The 16550-nt window shown below is 40.3% G+C and overlaps 1 protein-coding gene across 1 annotated transcript; it reads right to left on the reverse strand.

Annotated features, from left to right (window-relative positions):
- Window positions 1-10662: 10662 nt before the first annotated feature.
- On the reverse strand, window positions 10663-14874 carry atp5pd (ATP synthase peripheral stalk subunit d). The gene is made up of 6 exons (XM_063221059.1): window positions 14815-14874; window positions 13986-14116; window positions 13502-13598; window positions 13218-13289; window positions 12686-12748; window positions 10663-10970 (listed from the first exon to the last, which is right to left on the reverse strand). Exons 2-6 carry the CDS (start codon window positions 14105-14107, stop codon window positions 10839-10841), a joined length of 486 nt encoding a protein of 161 aa, XP_063077129.1. The 5' UTR covers window positions 14108-14116; window positions 14815-14874; the 3' UTR covers window positions 10663-10838.
- Window positions 14875-16550: the final 1676 nt, after the last annotated feature.

Raw genomic sequence — 16550 nt, forward strand, 5'->3', positions numbered from 1 at the left:
GGAGGAGAGGACTGCCCTACAAAGCAAAAAGGCAGTAACTGCATTGCTGTTTAAAATGACTAACTATAACTTTAATGCCATATATATCAAAGTCTACAGATAAATAAAATGATTGATTTGGAAAAAGGGTGGTAATATAAAGTAACAAAACTGTCACATATCAGTAATATCCCAAAAACCACTTATACTGGATTGCAGCATCATTTTAACTCAGTTTTGAGCTCTGCGCAGTTACTGCCTTTTTGCTTTGTAGGGCAGAGGAGAGGAGAGGAGAGGAGAGGAGAGGAGAGGAGAGGAGAAAGCAGGAGAGGAGAGGAAGGGGGGGAGGAGAGGGAGAGGAGAGGAGAAGAGAGAAGAGGAGAGGAGAGGAGAGGAGATGGGAAAAGAGAGGAGAGGAGAGGAGTGGAGAGGAGAGAAGAGAGGAGAGGGGGGAGAGGAAAGGAGAGGAGAGGAGAGGAGAGGAGAGGAGAGGAGAGGAGAGGAGAGGAGAGGAGAGGAGAGGAGAGGAGAGGAGAGGAGGAGGGGAATGGAGAGTAGTGGAGAGCGTAAGCTCATTCACAGCCCACTGCTCACACACACACACACACACACAGGATTCAAACAGTGGTCTCACATAAACCACACAGCACCAATGTGGACAAACAGGAGCATCACGGCGGATGCTCAATGAAAGACACACACACAGGATTCAAAACATGGTGTCATATAGACCGCTGAGCACCACGGCGAACAAACCTGTGTGATAGCTTTTGTGATATGCACCAGATTCTCGTGCAAATGTAGGCCTACATCTACTTGTACGAGGCTACGGCAAGCGATGTGGGACAAAGGTGTGTCAGGAAGCGAATGTCAACATAAACAGAGATTACACAAGCTTCTTCGATATGGTCACCAAATATTTTGGGACTGTCATTTATGTTATGCCTACACTTTGGAATTAGATCAGAGTCTTGTACTTACACTCAGGGCCGTCTCTAAAGAATGGGCTGAACGGGCTGCAGCCCCGGGCATCACCGCTAGGGGGGGCCTCCGGTCGCGGAATGTCAAATGACAAAAAATAATAGAAGAAAAAAAAAAAGAAAACGAGCGAAAATGTCGAGCCATAGGAAACAGGAGAGCGGAGCAAAAAAACGAAAATTAGTAGAAATAAAAAAGGAAAGAGCCAAAGAATTATTACAGAAACCCCCCAAATTAACCAACCTGTGGAGTAGTCAGCCTGCTGTAGCGGCTACCACCAGCAAAGATTTTTTCGGTAGGCCGCCCTACACAGTTCTGGTCCTCCTTGCGCAACTCTCGAGCAGCATGTGGCTCGCCTTTGCAGCTCGCAAGGTTAGTCTATTGTACGGTCAGCATGAAAAGGGTACTGTTGTGCTGGCTGTCTATCAGCTGTCAATAACGCCACGCGGACTTACTAAAGCCCTGATCAAAAAGCGAACCGCGAGATATTACATTCCTCACGCAACGTTTTGGTAGGCTATCTACATGGCGCTGCGCGTGCATAGTAGGCTGCATCAACATGGTAGGCTATGATTTCGCGACATCGGCAACTTCGTCAGCATTTAAGATAGTGTTAGTCATGTCAACGTTATTGTTTTGAAAGATGTAATTGCTGTCAATGCCAACAGACAGTCAATTAGTTTCTAGTCGCTGAAACACCTTAAAAATAGCGACAGATAAGAGAGAAGGTGGGAGTCTTTGACAGTGAGAGAAGGCGGGACATATCTCACAGACGCACGTCTATGGCAAGCCGTTTTAACATATAGTTTTTTTTAAGTGACAAGTTTTTTTTCTTTTTTTCTTGTAGGCCCATGTAGACCATCCTAATTTGAGTTTATAATTTCTAATATATCAGTTTCAGTAGCCTACAATCTTAAATAGCCCTAGTGTAATATTGTATGCAATAATTTGTTTCATAAGTAGGCCTACATTGGATAGGCATATAGCCTACTACTTTTAGACTGATAGGTTGGCAAATAGCCTACATTTCCATTGTGGAATATTATATTAGACCTAAATAGGTTATCTACACAGTACATATGCAAATTATTATTAATTATTTTATTTTATTAATTTAAAACATATTTTTATTTTATTTATTATTTATTTTATTTATGATTTATTATTATTTTTGGGTTTCGTGCGCTATGCGATTAATCGCGATTAATCACAGAAAGTCATTGAGTTAATGCGATTAAAGATTTAAACGGTATCTGTCATAGATTGGTAGGCCTACTGTGTACGCTGATGTGTCAGTGGGTTTGTGTGACGTCATGCATCAGAACATGATATGAAGGGCCCCATCCGGGTAATTAGCCCCGGGCCTCAGAAAGTGTTAATCCGGCCCTGCTTACACAGGTATATTTGATTTACCTCAACGGTACCCTGTAGCCTACTCAACTTTACAAACAGTTACAGGGCACATGAGAATCCGGTGCATATCACAAAAGCTACCACACCGGACAGAATCACGGCGGATTCTCTCTCTCCCCACGGGTCTCACAAACACAGGCTTCACACACATAGGAAACACTGGTCTTACCTTAACTCGTACATCAGGTCCATGCACCGCTCTTTCACGGTTCTCCTTCACTTGGCGTTTTGCATGCTAACGTTACTTTAGCCGGTGCTGTTCATCCAAAGCCACATCTATTCGAGACACCCCAAACGTCTCCAAAGCAATTTGGCATTGAATATGAGTAGCTGCGAGGATTTGTGTTTCGTGAGGCTCCTCAGTAAATTGTTAAGTAGTAAAATCCCATGCGAATGGTCTTCCACACATTCTCGCCAAACAAGACACAGGGGAAACAAAAAATCTTTTCTGTTGTACCACTCACTTTGAAATGACCGGGTAGTTCTAATTTTCCGACCGGTCACCTGCAGTAGCAAACCCTTCAGCTCTGTCGGTCCTCCATTCTTTATCACATATTTTCCCCTTGGAAATCCAACTTTGAGAATGGTCTTAGTTTCGTTATGAAATCCACTTGTAGTAGTCAAAGTGAACAACAAGCTAGCCAACAACACCGACTGACTGTATTGTGAACTTCAGATTCGCTATGACGTAACTGGCCAGCAAGACTCAACGCCAGAAGGAGTCTGCGGCCAGGCTACTGCTCGCCTCACCACTGTATCTTTCAGTGGGCGTTATGCCTAAGCGTTCAGAGTAAAGAAATGATAATCACACGTGGAAAATGGTAAAAAATTATCAGGAAATGAGGGCACACCATACATACTTCTATGAAGTGTATAAAAACGTTTAATACAATATTACCAGGTTGCATTCACAGAACGAGCAAAATGGCGCATGCGCTCAAGCTTGTTAACGAGGGATTGCGCAATCCGGGGTGAGGCAAGTTCAGAGTTGCCCCAAATTCAGCGTATTCGGAGCAATTTGACATGAAATGGGCAAATATTACGATTATGGCCACGAAAATGATTGAAAATGAGTGAAACTGTTTAAATACTTCTCAAATGGTAGTTATGGTGCAGATGCTTTTAAAACAATAGCTGTTATTGTTACTATTATTCACATTTACTGCATCTCATCATTCTCAGGTGGGGCTGGTGAGGCCGTGCCTCCCCTGCCGTATTGGACTGCACGTGCCTGGCACACACAGCATACTTCACGCTATGAGCCAGCTTTCTGTACAGAGGCATGATGAAGCCTAGTTGTAGACTAAACTATTTTTTTCCCAAAAGAGATTTACTCTGATAGTTTCTCTTCAGTTTAAGACCCAGCCACAGACATATCTATAAAACACAGACACTACATTTCATATTCTGATATCCTGAATATAAACACACATAAATGCCTGGCCTGTGCAAATATATAATATATTTAACAAAAACTATAATAACTTATAACATTTTAAATTCATGTTACCAATTGCAAAACATCGTAGTGTTGGTTCTGTTCAAGACAGGCACACTTGCTATGGGTGGCCTAGGTCACGAAAGGAAGATTATAGTGAAACACTTAAGAGGGCAAAGGCATTTGGGCAATTGGACTCTTGTGCAACTGTGTCTGAATGACAGCTAAAATAACCACACGAATGTACCCGCTGGCTGGCATGCACGTGTGTGTGTGTGTGTGTGTGTGTGTGTGTGTGTGTGTGTGCGTGCGTGAGAGGAGTGGGGTGGGGTGGTAGGCCTACTCAAATGTCAAATGTGCTGACAATGACATTCTCTCTCACACAACTATGTTAGTAATGTGAATCTGCCGGACCCAAGGCCTTGCCACCATTTCCTTGCCTTGAAGGATATTGACTTTGGATGGCTGTTGAATCAAAACATTCATATGAATCCTTTTTCTCCAATTCCACCCTTGTTTCAACATAACTATGATAAATTGAGTGTCCTCAAGTCTTTCTGAAATTTTGCTGCATGGCATGTTACCATGTGATGACTGACTTTCACTGACTTTGAATTGCAACTAGTTAAGCAATATCTTATTTATTTACAGCACCCTTGCACAAGTGTGCTAATTGTTTTCTTTCATACATGTTCTACTAGTGTGATCATATGGCAATGAAAAAGTTACAAATGAAAGCACAATAGCAGGGTGTTCATATACAGTACAGACAGACACGACTGTCCAACATTTCAGACATATCCAGCTGCTATTCCACTAGCTCAGTGAGCCTTGTCTCACAGCTTATTTTTAGGTACACTACACCCTCTAGTGGAGAATAATACAACTGCCAGAGCTCTACATTTGGCTATTTTACAACCAAGGGCCGGATTAACGCACAGGCTATATGGCTTCAGTCTAGGGCCCCCCACCTGCCAGGCCAAAACTGAAAATTGCAGTTGTGACAAGATGAAAAAAAGAAAAAAAATCGTATGTCGTGTTCAGTAGTTGGTAGACAGGTTATCCTTAATTCCTAGCTCATAATTATTACACTATAACGACCCCCCTTCCCTGGCTTTCACAACAGGGTGTGTTGATGCTTCACCTACTATTCATTGGCCAGATCTTTCTATCAGTGTGCAAGACCCTGCTACAGCCAACTGACCGTGGGAAATGTCACATGCCTTGTTACGACATGGCTGGTTAACTCATCAGCTCTGCTCTTCTTCAACACGTAATGCCTCTGGGAACAATGTCTATCAGTCAACCACAGCATATGCAATAGCACCACTACCTAGTATCCCAGACACACACACACACGCACGCACGCACGCACGCACACACACACACACACACACACACACACACACACACACACACACACACACACACACACACACACACACACACACACACACACGCACGCACACACACACACACACATCTCATGGTGTCCAAACGTCTTGCAACAAGGAACTAGTTGTGGGAAGATGCCTCACTTCAGCAAAATCACACCCCTCTTCAAATGGAGCGACATGTAGGGGCCTACTCAAGTACAATGTGGGCTACAGTAACTACATTGGTTACATCAATGAAACACTCCCAAAATATTGGAATTGTTGTACTTATTACTGATCTACAGTACAGGCCAAAAGTATGGACTCACCTTCTCATTTAATTAATTATCTTTATTTGTGTGGCTTTTTAAAGAACATACATTTTCAGAGAGGGCATTATTTCTGTGCATGAACACATGTATAATTTTTTGATCAACCAATAAATGAAAGTATATACAAAATAAAAACAATTATTTAAAAAATATTAAAAAATGCCAAACGTCAACACAGCAAAACTGAGGGCCCCACATGTTTCAACAAGCTTATTTTTCTGTCTATTTTCAAGTAAAAATATCCAGTAATTCGAGTCCATTTTAATTTATACAAGCAATACAAGACAGATTTTCTTGATCTGATAATAGGTCACTTGGTCAGCATAGCTGGTTAGCTAGGTGAAACAGTGATACAAAAAGTAAAAGTGAAAAACCCTGCCACAGATTCCCTCCAACACAGTTTTGACCTCTTCAAGTAACTGGCTGTGACTCAATATCATATCAAGAAAATGTCTGTAAAATGCTTGTATTGGCAAGTGTTTAAAACTAAGTTTTAGGTCTCAAAATTCCAGTTCTACAATTCTAGTGAGTTATTGGAGGACTTTAATGTTCGATTAGGATTGACATGACTGTCTGGGCATTTTTATTTGAAAATAGACAAAAATAAGCTTATTGAAATGTGTGGGGCCATCAGTTGTGCCGTGTCGACGTCAGGTGGATAGACAGCTGTCATTGCTGTTGGACAACAGCTAGAATTATATTTTTTGGTAAGTACGCAATTGTCCATGTGCTCATGCACAGTTTTGATGCCCTGCATGAAAATACACAATGAAAATCCACGAAAATAAAGAGAATGCATAAATGAGAAGGTGAGTCCATACTTTTGGTCTGTACTGTACCTCTAAGTTACACCTTCTTGGCATGTTCTGATTACAGTTTTTCTCAACTGATTTTGTACATTTCTAGAATCTCTCTCGCAATTTGCAAAACATAATATTCATTCTCAAAACAGCTTTAACAAATGGCAAAACACCGTGGACGACTTGCAAAACCAAGTCTCTTGCTCAAAATCCTTAGCTTGATTTTCAAAAGCAAGTTTTTGTGTCAATGAACACGTCAGTGCCAGCAGAATGGTTAGTCATTGTGTCATAGTGTATGGACAAGCTAGTCAACTGGATTTGTCATGTTGTCATTTTGACTAGTACACTCTTGAGGATCTTTTCTGAAGCGAAATGTTGTTTAGATTGGATGGTAAATGTTGTAAGTTCGACATTATATTACATTGATCAGATCAGATTATACTTTATATAAACTTTATATACAGTATGGCCTATATATTGACAGGTTTTCTCATTGCAAAATGGAAAAAAATGCAAACTCTGGTTGAGGTGTCAAAATGTGCCCTTTACCATCCCTTTTTACTCGTCTTGCATACCCAGGTGAAAAAATATAGAACTGTAAAGCAAAATAAATTTGAAACAATACACTGATACTGTATACAGTGGACTTACTGTCTTGTGAAATTCTAGTCAAGTCAAGTCAAGTCAAGTTTATTGTCAATTTCTTTACATGCACTGGTCATACAAAGAATTTGAAATTGCGTTTCTTGCTCTCCCATGCAGACATAGACTAATCTAGGTAAGGACATAGACAGTATAGACATAGACAGTACTCATACATGGACATAGACAGTATGGACGTAGACATTGCTCATACAGACATTTAAAGTGCAAGACTGGACAACAGAAGACTTGTAGAGAACATACATTAAGAGGAGGTATTTTGTTGTGCTTTTTTTAAAAGTCCTTTATAGCGTTCTGACATAGTAATAGTAGCATTTGAAGAAAATAAATAATTAAAAAAAAGGTTTTATTAAATACACCAGCAGCAGTATGTGTGTGTGTGTGTGTGTGTTTGTATGTGTTTTGTGTGCGTGTGTGTGTGTGTGTGTGTGTGTGTGTGTGTGTGTGTGTGTGTGTGTGTGTGTGTTTAGTGCAGGTAGAAAGTGCGGTGTGCGTCTGTGTGTGTGTACCTGTGTATGTGTGTGTGTGTATGTGTGTGAGTATGAGTTGTGTGTCAGTGTGTGTATGTTTGGGTTTTGTGCAGAAAGTGCAGTGTGCTTGTGTGTGTGTGTGTGTGTGTGTGTGTGTGTGTGTGTGTGTGTGTGTGTGTGTGTGTGTGTGTGTGTGTGTGTGTGTGTGTGTGTGTGTGTGCATGTTTTGAGTTAGTGCAGGGAAATATTGTAATTTTGCGTGGAGCGTAATTATAAAGGACACATGAGGCATAGAGTATGTAATGCAGTACAGTGCCTATTATTGTATTGCATGCCTGTTTTCTCTTTCCCTTCTACTGCCTTTGATTAGAGAGAGTCAATATGTACATGCGAGCGATTTACCAATTCAGATCATATTTATAGACAAAAATACAATGGAAATGATACAGTGCTTAACACATTATGACAGCTCAGTAAATCATTTTGCATGTCAAGACTTAAACTATGACCTAGGGTCTAAATGTTTTGGGGGGTGAGATAGTTTCATGTATTCAGTGACAAAGCCCTTTGAGTGATATGACAAAATCAATTGATAACGTACGAAAAAGCTGAGAATTGTACACAACCATTGCATGGTGGATGAAAGCATTTGCTATATGCTGAAAACAATGAGGAACTGATTTTATCATGTGCACAGTTAACACCAGGAAGTCACAATTGAACAAAAAGTTTTGAGAATCATTATTCTGTTGTGAGAAATGTGCAAAACCAATTGAGAAAAACTGTATCAAGAAAAAAATTACATATAAATTGCACTTCTTAGCTCCAAGGTTGTTTCTGCATGCTGGTGAAACATCTCCTGGACGGGAGGGGGAAGAGTAGGGCTAGGTAAAATAATCGAGTTAATCGATAATCGATCGAATCGAATCGAAATTCACATAATCGATTCACAGGGCACAAATTTTTTTTGTTCTTTTTCTTTTTGTTTAATTTAGGTCTATGGAACATACCCAGTAGGTATTAGTCAATTAGGCCTATGTATTACAAATTAGCACTCTGTTAACCCTCAAGCGACCGGCCTGTTTTTGCGACTAATCTGACCGAGCGGGGTCATTTATGACCCCAAGGAGTTTATATAGTAATACCACTATATAAATTGTTTTTTCGGGTTCATTCAAATTTATTTACATCTTGCACATACTTGTCCCTCATCTAAAGCAAAAAAATGTGAATTTGAACACTTTTTTGTTTTGCTAAAAATTAGTCCAACTTACATACGTATGTGCAAAATATGATGTATGCCCTCATTTGCATATGTAAACATCAAAATACAAAAAACATCCAATACATTTTTTTCTTCTCTCATCATCAGTAATCAACTGAGAAAGTTTCATGGTGATATCTATCATTTACATTTTTTAGCCCATTCACTTGTAGTAGTCTTACCATAATAATACAGTATATTTATGCTAATTATGGAAATTGCTCAAATTGAAACTTTGCGAAACCAAGCTAAATTATATCCATTAGGCCCATAGATGATATTTCTGCAATAAAACTTTAGGGTACTCAACATTTCTCTGTTCATGAAATCACAAGATCAGAGAATATGGTAATTTACATAGACAAAACCATGTCTCAAAGATATAACCTTATGCACACTCAAAATTGCTCTGAAACTTTTTCTGGACATTGTTGCTGTGAAAAGGTGTCTTCCATATGTATTAGAGCAAAGAAATGATTCAACTGATGTTTCAGCCATTGTATAGCCATATAATAAGGAAAATTCTAAAAACGCCATTGATTTCTACACTGATGACTTGTTTCCTCCCTCTTTGTTCATCAGGATGACTTCCATTTCATATTCTCATCATGTGTCTAGGACCACTGTGCCATGATATCAACAAATATGGAGCAATAACAGAAGAAATGCTACCTGGGTGCTCACACAATATGCTTCGTTGGCTATCTCAGGGGTGCCCTACTTATTTATATAATATATTATAGTACTATAAATGTTTATATTATGAATATTTTAGGTCTACTGACCATGGCCTGCCCCAAGACACAAAGTACAAAAACCAGAGTTTGAAAATTACAACGACAATGGACATTATAATGTTGAGTATCTCATGGATCCTCTCGGGGTCATAAATGACCCTAGAGGTGTTTTGATTATAAATCCCATATAGATGGTCCAAATCTCACAAAAAATAATTCACAACATGCACAACATATGTATTGACGAACTCCTAGAAGTTTTTCTGATGAAAATTGCAGAAATGGTCTATGAAAATATGTGCCCGGGGTCATAAATGACCCCAGTCGGTCGCTTTAGGGTAAACACTGTCAAGTCATAGCCCTTTGACATTTTTATATAAAAATAGGCAGCAGCATCTTTTGGGGGAAATCCTGGCACCAAGAAGGGAACGGATTGAATTTATTCGGAATGAATCAAATCGAATTGAATCGTGATTAATCGATTCAAAGCCCTAAGAATCGAAATCGAATCGATACAGGAACATGGCTGTGATACCCAGCCCTAGGGAAGAGCATGACTCATTAGCTTGATTTACACTGTAAATTGACAGATCCATAGTATTTTTTGGCGAGAATATAAATTATTGCAAAAGGAGTGTAAAGCCTTACATTTTAAATATAGTAATATTGCAGTGTAACGGATAACTTTGAAAAGGCAGTAACATGCAATCTGTAATGCATTGGAATTTCTGAACAAAGACCTGACATCAAAACTTTCAGTGATGGTTGATGTCTGATTTGATCCTTCTCAAACAGATATTTTACATGACCACAGGATGTGTCTTGACAAGTCATTTCACTAGAGTGGTTCATGGAGCACAAGACCAAACATTTTACACATTGATGAGTCCAGACTTCAACCTCAATGAGAACCTTTTGGATGTGCTGGGGAAGGCTTTGCCATGTTAAAAATTACCATGATCAATAAAAGATCTTGGTGTGAACTTAATGCAATACTAAATGGAAATAAATCCAAGCATTCCATTAGTTTATTGAAATAATGCAACAGCAAATGTTCACCATAATCAAAGCTAAAGGTGGTGCAACAACGAAGTGTGTGACTTTTTGTGGTGTCGACTTTTTTTGGCCACGCTCTGATGGTACTTTGGGTCATTTCAGTTTCAGTAAGCAGAATCTCAAAACAGGTGGAGGAAACAAGACCTGACACGCGTGTGAAATCCAAATTATTTTTATTTTTATTCATCACATTGTGACAATACTCGTCAGAATTATAATCCTGAGTCACGTCACTAACAGATGTATACAACAGACAGGAGGACTATACAATCTCATCTGAGAGGTGTGGTGTCATTTATATAGTGGGGGAAAGCGGGGCGTTTGAAGCAAGTTTACAGGTCGGCGATGGGCTTGTGTGGCCAGTATGGGTGCTTCTCCTTGTCCAGCTTTGTCTCTGGGAAGGTGTCGTTGAGGTCCTCGATGGTCATCTGGTCGAATGGAATCATGTTCTGGAACTTGGCCAGCTGTGGACAGAGAGAACACAGGTTGGCATTGGGATAAAAACAAAAATGTGTAGATACAGCCACGCTATTGCCGTTAACACTTCATTTGATTAAAAACATAGTGGACTGCTCCTAGCATTTACAGTTATAGCGGCAGTCTTGACATCAAACACCTCCCACTTCAACTAGTCCCCCGGAAAGAGGATGGTTTGGTAATTTGAATGGAATTTCTAATGTCGCTTTACAAAAACTAGTATGTGCCACATATTTTTAGGGATTTCATATCATACTGCACCAAACATGGTCTTTCTATTGCAATGCAGAGTGCCACAAACTGACTAACCCACACCCACCTGCCAAACAAAATGTGTTACAGTTAGGGCTGTAACGATACGCTCAACTCACGATTCGATTCCGATCACAGTTTACGACCTACGGTTCGATACACGCCACTATTTCACATTATAAATCAAAATTATGAATAAAAACTAAGATAGTTTATTGGGAGAATAGGTTACAAGGCTCTAGTAATCATTTAAAAAAGTTTAAATATAATAATAATGATGATGATTTGAAGCACTATCACTTCATATCATGTGGTTGTTTTTTGGACTGATGGGTAACAAAACTTTGATCGCGATACAGTGTCATGACTGTGTATCGCGATTTCTCGATTCGATACAATATCGTCACAGCCCTAGTTACAGTAGACATTGCAGATGACCACACTGCAACACCATACCATAGCCACACAAAAATGACTGACAGATTATGAATTGTGCCATCAAGACAGGATTTGTCCAAGTAGGGACAGGTCTCCATTTTCATGATTCTTAAAATAAAACCGATTCTTCCATGCAAGCAGGATATCCATCCAAGAGATGTAAATAACTGTCTAAATAATTGGTTCATGATGTATTTTCCAAAAATGCAGTCTCCTGGTAGCACCATTTGATGATCACGAGAAGACAACTCCAAATCAAGTCAGCATGTGATAAGTTGCTTTGCAAATCCCCCACGCTGTCTTGAGCTTGACCTGAATTTAAGACAGTTCCAGATCCTTCTGTCTGCCAACAATGCGACAGCGCAAGAGCATAGAACACTCAACGCATTGCAACAGGCCAACACATGTCAACTAATGAAGTACAGAGCTCTCTCTTGGTTCATCACAAATACTCCCACAGCCTGTAGATGGCACCATGCCTGTGGCAATGAACAGTAACAGTGAATCACTGAAATGATAATGACCATGAATATCCCAGTGTTTGTCACTTTGAATACTACACAGCATCTTTCCCATAAAGCCTTTGGCTGAAATATGATGTCTATGGCAAACTGCAGCAACATAGAATGTATGATGAACAAAACACACAGAGAATCCAATTGTCAATCAAGGTCAATGTTAACAAAGGCTGCAAAACTGATGCAACTCAAAAATCTAGAAGTAATGATCCATCAAAGCATTTCTACTGTGATCCAAAGAGGTTTCTTTTTTAAACTTCTACAGCATGTGCCGTGGTCTGGTGAGGACAGCATGTTCCTGACAGAGGGCGCCCTGGAGCGTCAAATATCAACCCCTCTGTGTACACTACTAGCCCATCACAAGCGCACACACAGTATTGCAAAATCCAAATGAAAAAGTATATACTATATAATATATATACTATATAATAAATAAAAAAACTCCAAAACATAAGGAATGTTTTAAAAGAATAATGAATATATACAGTACATACCTCTGCTTCATACTGGACAATACGAGCTTTGGATGCTGCAACATAGTCAACTGCGTGCTTGTTCTGAAGGGGAAAAGGTCAGATGAAAAATGAAACAGATGTGTGAATACTAGATACTATCTTCATGCTTTAAGCAAGGCACAACAGCATGTTATATGGATCTACCCTACCATTGGTGTGAGGAATAAGACTTGAGCATCATGCTCCATTTTGGGTGAATGAAATCATCTCTCAAGTTATGTTATAAGCCATTTTCTGGTATTGGAGAACACTTTTGTAACAATGGAGTATATGGATTAACTCATTTAATCAGTTTCATCCAGTATCTTTCTGCAAATTTTATACCGGACGATAAATGCAGCCTTGTAATTTATAACACATAGGACATTCCCCTTGTAATGCTGATAATCAACAAGTAATGTCAATGCAATGCTAAAAAAAACAAGTGATCTTAGACATAACCTGCAAAATGGACCCACACAAGATGCGACAAGACACAATCAGAAGAGGCTTGTAATTCACTAATACTGACCGCTTCCTGCTCCTGGGCATCAATCTTGGCCGTCTCTGTGTCAGTTGGTGCTGGGATGGAAAGAGCAGCGAACTACCAGGGTGAACACGAAAGAAAAAGAGGAAAACAAAATATTAAGGATTGTTTACTGGTCACAGAGATACTTTTGCAAAATAGTGAAATGACAACCATGGTACAGTACCACACACACACACACACACACACACACACACACACACACACACACACACACACACACACAAACACACAAACACACACACACACCTCATTTACTGCAAACTCACCTTCTTCTCAAACTCGTCAACCATGCCAGCCTTGGCCACTGCAGACTTATAGTGGGCCCAGTTGATGGGAGCAGGAGTCTCGGGCAAAGCGGCCAACCTATAGCAGAAAAGAAAATCTTTTAAGTCAGTGCACTTAAAAACTGGTCCTCATACCACCATCGGAAGTCCCTTTCTAAATCACAAGTGAATGCTTTGACAAAACTTAAGCCAGCCTGTGGCAGCGGTTCAGAGGGTTACATGTTTGAATCCTATACCAGTAGAAGTAGGTTGTGGGTGGTGTTCTACACCTCATGAGAATGTCATGCCCTTGAGCGGAGAAGTAAACCCACATTGCTCCAGGGACTGTGTACTCAAAGTCTAAAAGCCTCTGCAGTACTTTGTATATAGGCAAGTTGATGTGGGTGACTGTTTGCTATGTGAAATGCAATGAAGCTTAACACAATGTTTACTACTGTGTGGCGAGGTCCACTAGTTCTACACCTACTTTCCAGCGATGGCATCGCTGCGGGTTTTGAGGTTGTTGAACATGGCCCTCTGATTGGGTGGCACCCTCTCGGCAAATGCCATCCAGTCAATGGCCTTCAATGCAACACGTCGACCTGCCATCTTCTTTACCTTCGCAAGAGGAAATAGCTGTGTTACACACAAGTCATCTGTTTTTTTTTGTTTTTGTTTAATCCCACACACAAAATTAAAACTGTAGGCCATGTTAATGGTTCTGTACTTGTTCAAATAGAAAACAACAGGCACAGTAGCAACCGTTTCACATGCCATCAGTGCCTTTCGCAAAGTATTAACACACAATACAAACCATATCTACGCACTAACTGCACCAGCCTTTCCATAGTTTTGCAGCAAAATACTTAGGGCAACTGTCAGGAAAGCCAACCAATCAAGCAATGTTGCACTTGACTGTTGTTACGACGAAACTATGCTAGCACGCTAGTTAAGGTTAGCTGCCAAACTGACTGTAGGGTTACGTGCCAGTCTCATAAACTGTGTTGACAGCACAATTGTTGCTATCTATGCGCATTTCCACATTGTGATCACAATAGCAAGACAAAGAAAGATGTAACGGTGAATTATATGGTCACACTTGTGAGGTATTTTTCACGCTAACTAGTAAGGGGGCTAGCGTTAGCAAATGTTATTCAGAGCAAGGTCAGAAGTAGGCAATGCCTTAAAATGAGCTTTCCGCACTACCATTTCTATTAATAACCTCTCCCTACACAATAATCATACCTACAGATGCACCACATGCAAACAATATTGATTAAGATAGCATAATCGACAGCCTTTGTCGTAGACCTTACTTTTGTACAGATCCAGCCGCCGCAATGACAGAAGCGTGAATGGCCGACCGGAAACGGAAATGATATTATGACCAATAGGAGTGAATACAGTCCCTGATTGGCTAGTCTTTCAGTCGTTTCCACAAATGTGCAAATGTGTCCAGTGAGTGTGATTTTATTTTTTTAACATTACATAAGTTATACATCGTTTCAAGCAAAGACATGGTGTAGTTGCAACCATAAAGAAATATCGTATGCTAACGTATGGAAGATCCAATATAGGCCCACAAGCAGTAGGCCTCCTATTTAACTGTGGTGGTGGCAAGGAGGTCTACTTACTGTATCATTGGGTGGTGGTGGTGATAGCTATGAGCTTGAAAGCTTGATGCTTGGAAGGCCAACTGTGAAACTCAAACTCCCATTGTCATTGTGACACAGTACTCCACAGCACACAAGTGTTCACTGAACACAGCAAAATTGCATTTATGCCCCAATGGTGCCCCCAAGGGAGCTGTGTGGTGGGACAGTACCATGATACCTCAGTCATGGAGGAGAGCGCTGGTTAATTACTCCCCCCACCTACCTGGCAGGTCGGGAGTCGAACCGGCAACCTTTGGGCTACAAGTCTGACACCCTAACTGCTTACCTATGACTGACCAAACTCTGCAATGAGGACTGCCCATATTCTCCACTGAGGTATGCTTACTTGTTTGAGATGGGGTTTTTTTTTAATTATTATTTATTTATTTATTTTACAATTCTATAAAGTTGTGTCGTGATGGTTTATGACTGGGCCAAGTTGATCACCATCAACATTAAATGTAGGCAGAATAGCCTAATACAATACAGTGCTTTTAACATACAGTGTATTTACCCCATGCCAAAGCTTGATGCCTCACACAGTGACTGGCTCTACTTTCTCAAGGCATAGAGGCATAGAGAAGCACACACCAGAGTAGGACGAGAAGATAGCAATCTAGTCATTTTCAAACTGGCCCGCTGATTATGGCCTGCCATAGGCCTACAGTAGGTCCAAATGGTTGGGAATCGGCACAAATTATGAGGGAGAATTAGAAAATTCTCAGACTGCTTTTGAGGGATAGAGATTGTTAAATATGTTGCAGACATTTGTCATTTCTTTTCAAAACATTTTGGCTATAACTTACATCCCTGATCATTTGACACGTTGGCGTCTAAGAAAGACCAATTCAACTAGGACCACACCATTAGGCATGCTGTACTTCCACACTCATGTTGACAAAGCAGGCCAATTCAAAAACAGCAATGCAATCCATTGTTATATGACATCTGCTTAAGGGCGCAAACTATTATGGATAATGATATGAAGTTATGTGTTTTCGAAATAAAGGACAGACCAGTAGGCCTACATAATACCCTTCAGCTCCACTATATTGCTAAAAAATGTGGCCATGTTGTATGTAAAAAGTCTTCGATAGAGCTAAATGTCCTTTAGCCTGTTCATTAGGTAAACAATTAATCTGTAATATCACACCAGACTGTGAGTTTCTCTCTGCATTTATGGTAGTGCATGGAACCAGCAAGCACTCAGTCGCCATTTCCCAGGTGCGTGAAATGTAGTGATTGGATACTCCGCGGAGTTCACCAAAGAGTATCCAATCACTGGGAGTTTCAGGCACCATCAAGGCTAGAACACTTGGGAAATGGTGATTATGTCATCAAAGAGGGGTTGGATGTGCATATGGATTGGTTAGAAAGCTGACTTTACTCGTCACTGA

Source organism: Engraulis encrasicolus, chromosome 2 (genome assembly GCF_034702125.1).
Source record: "Engraulis encrasicolus isolate BLACKSEA-1 chromosome 2, IST_EnEncr_1.0, whole genome shotgun sequence".
NCBI lineage: Eukaryota > Metazoa > Chordata > Actinopteri > Clupeiformes > Engraulidae > Engraulis > Engraulis encrasicolus.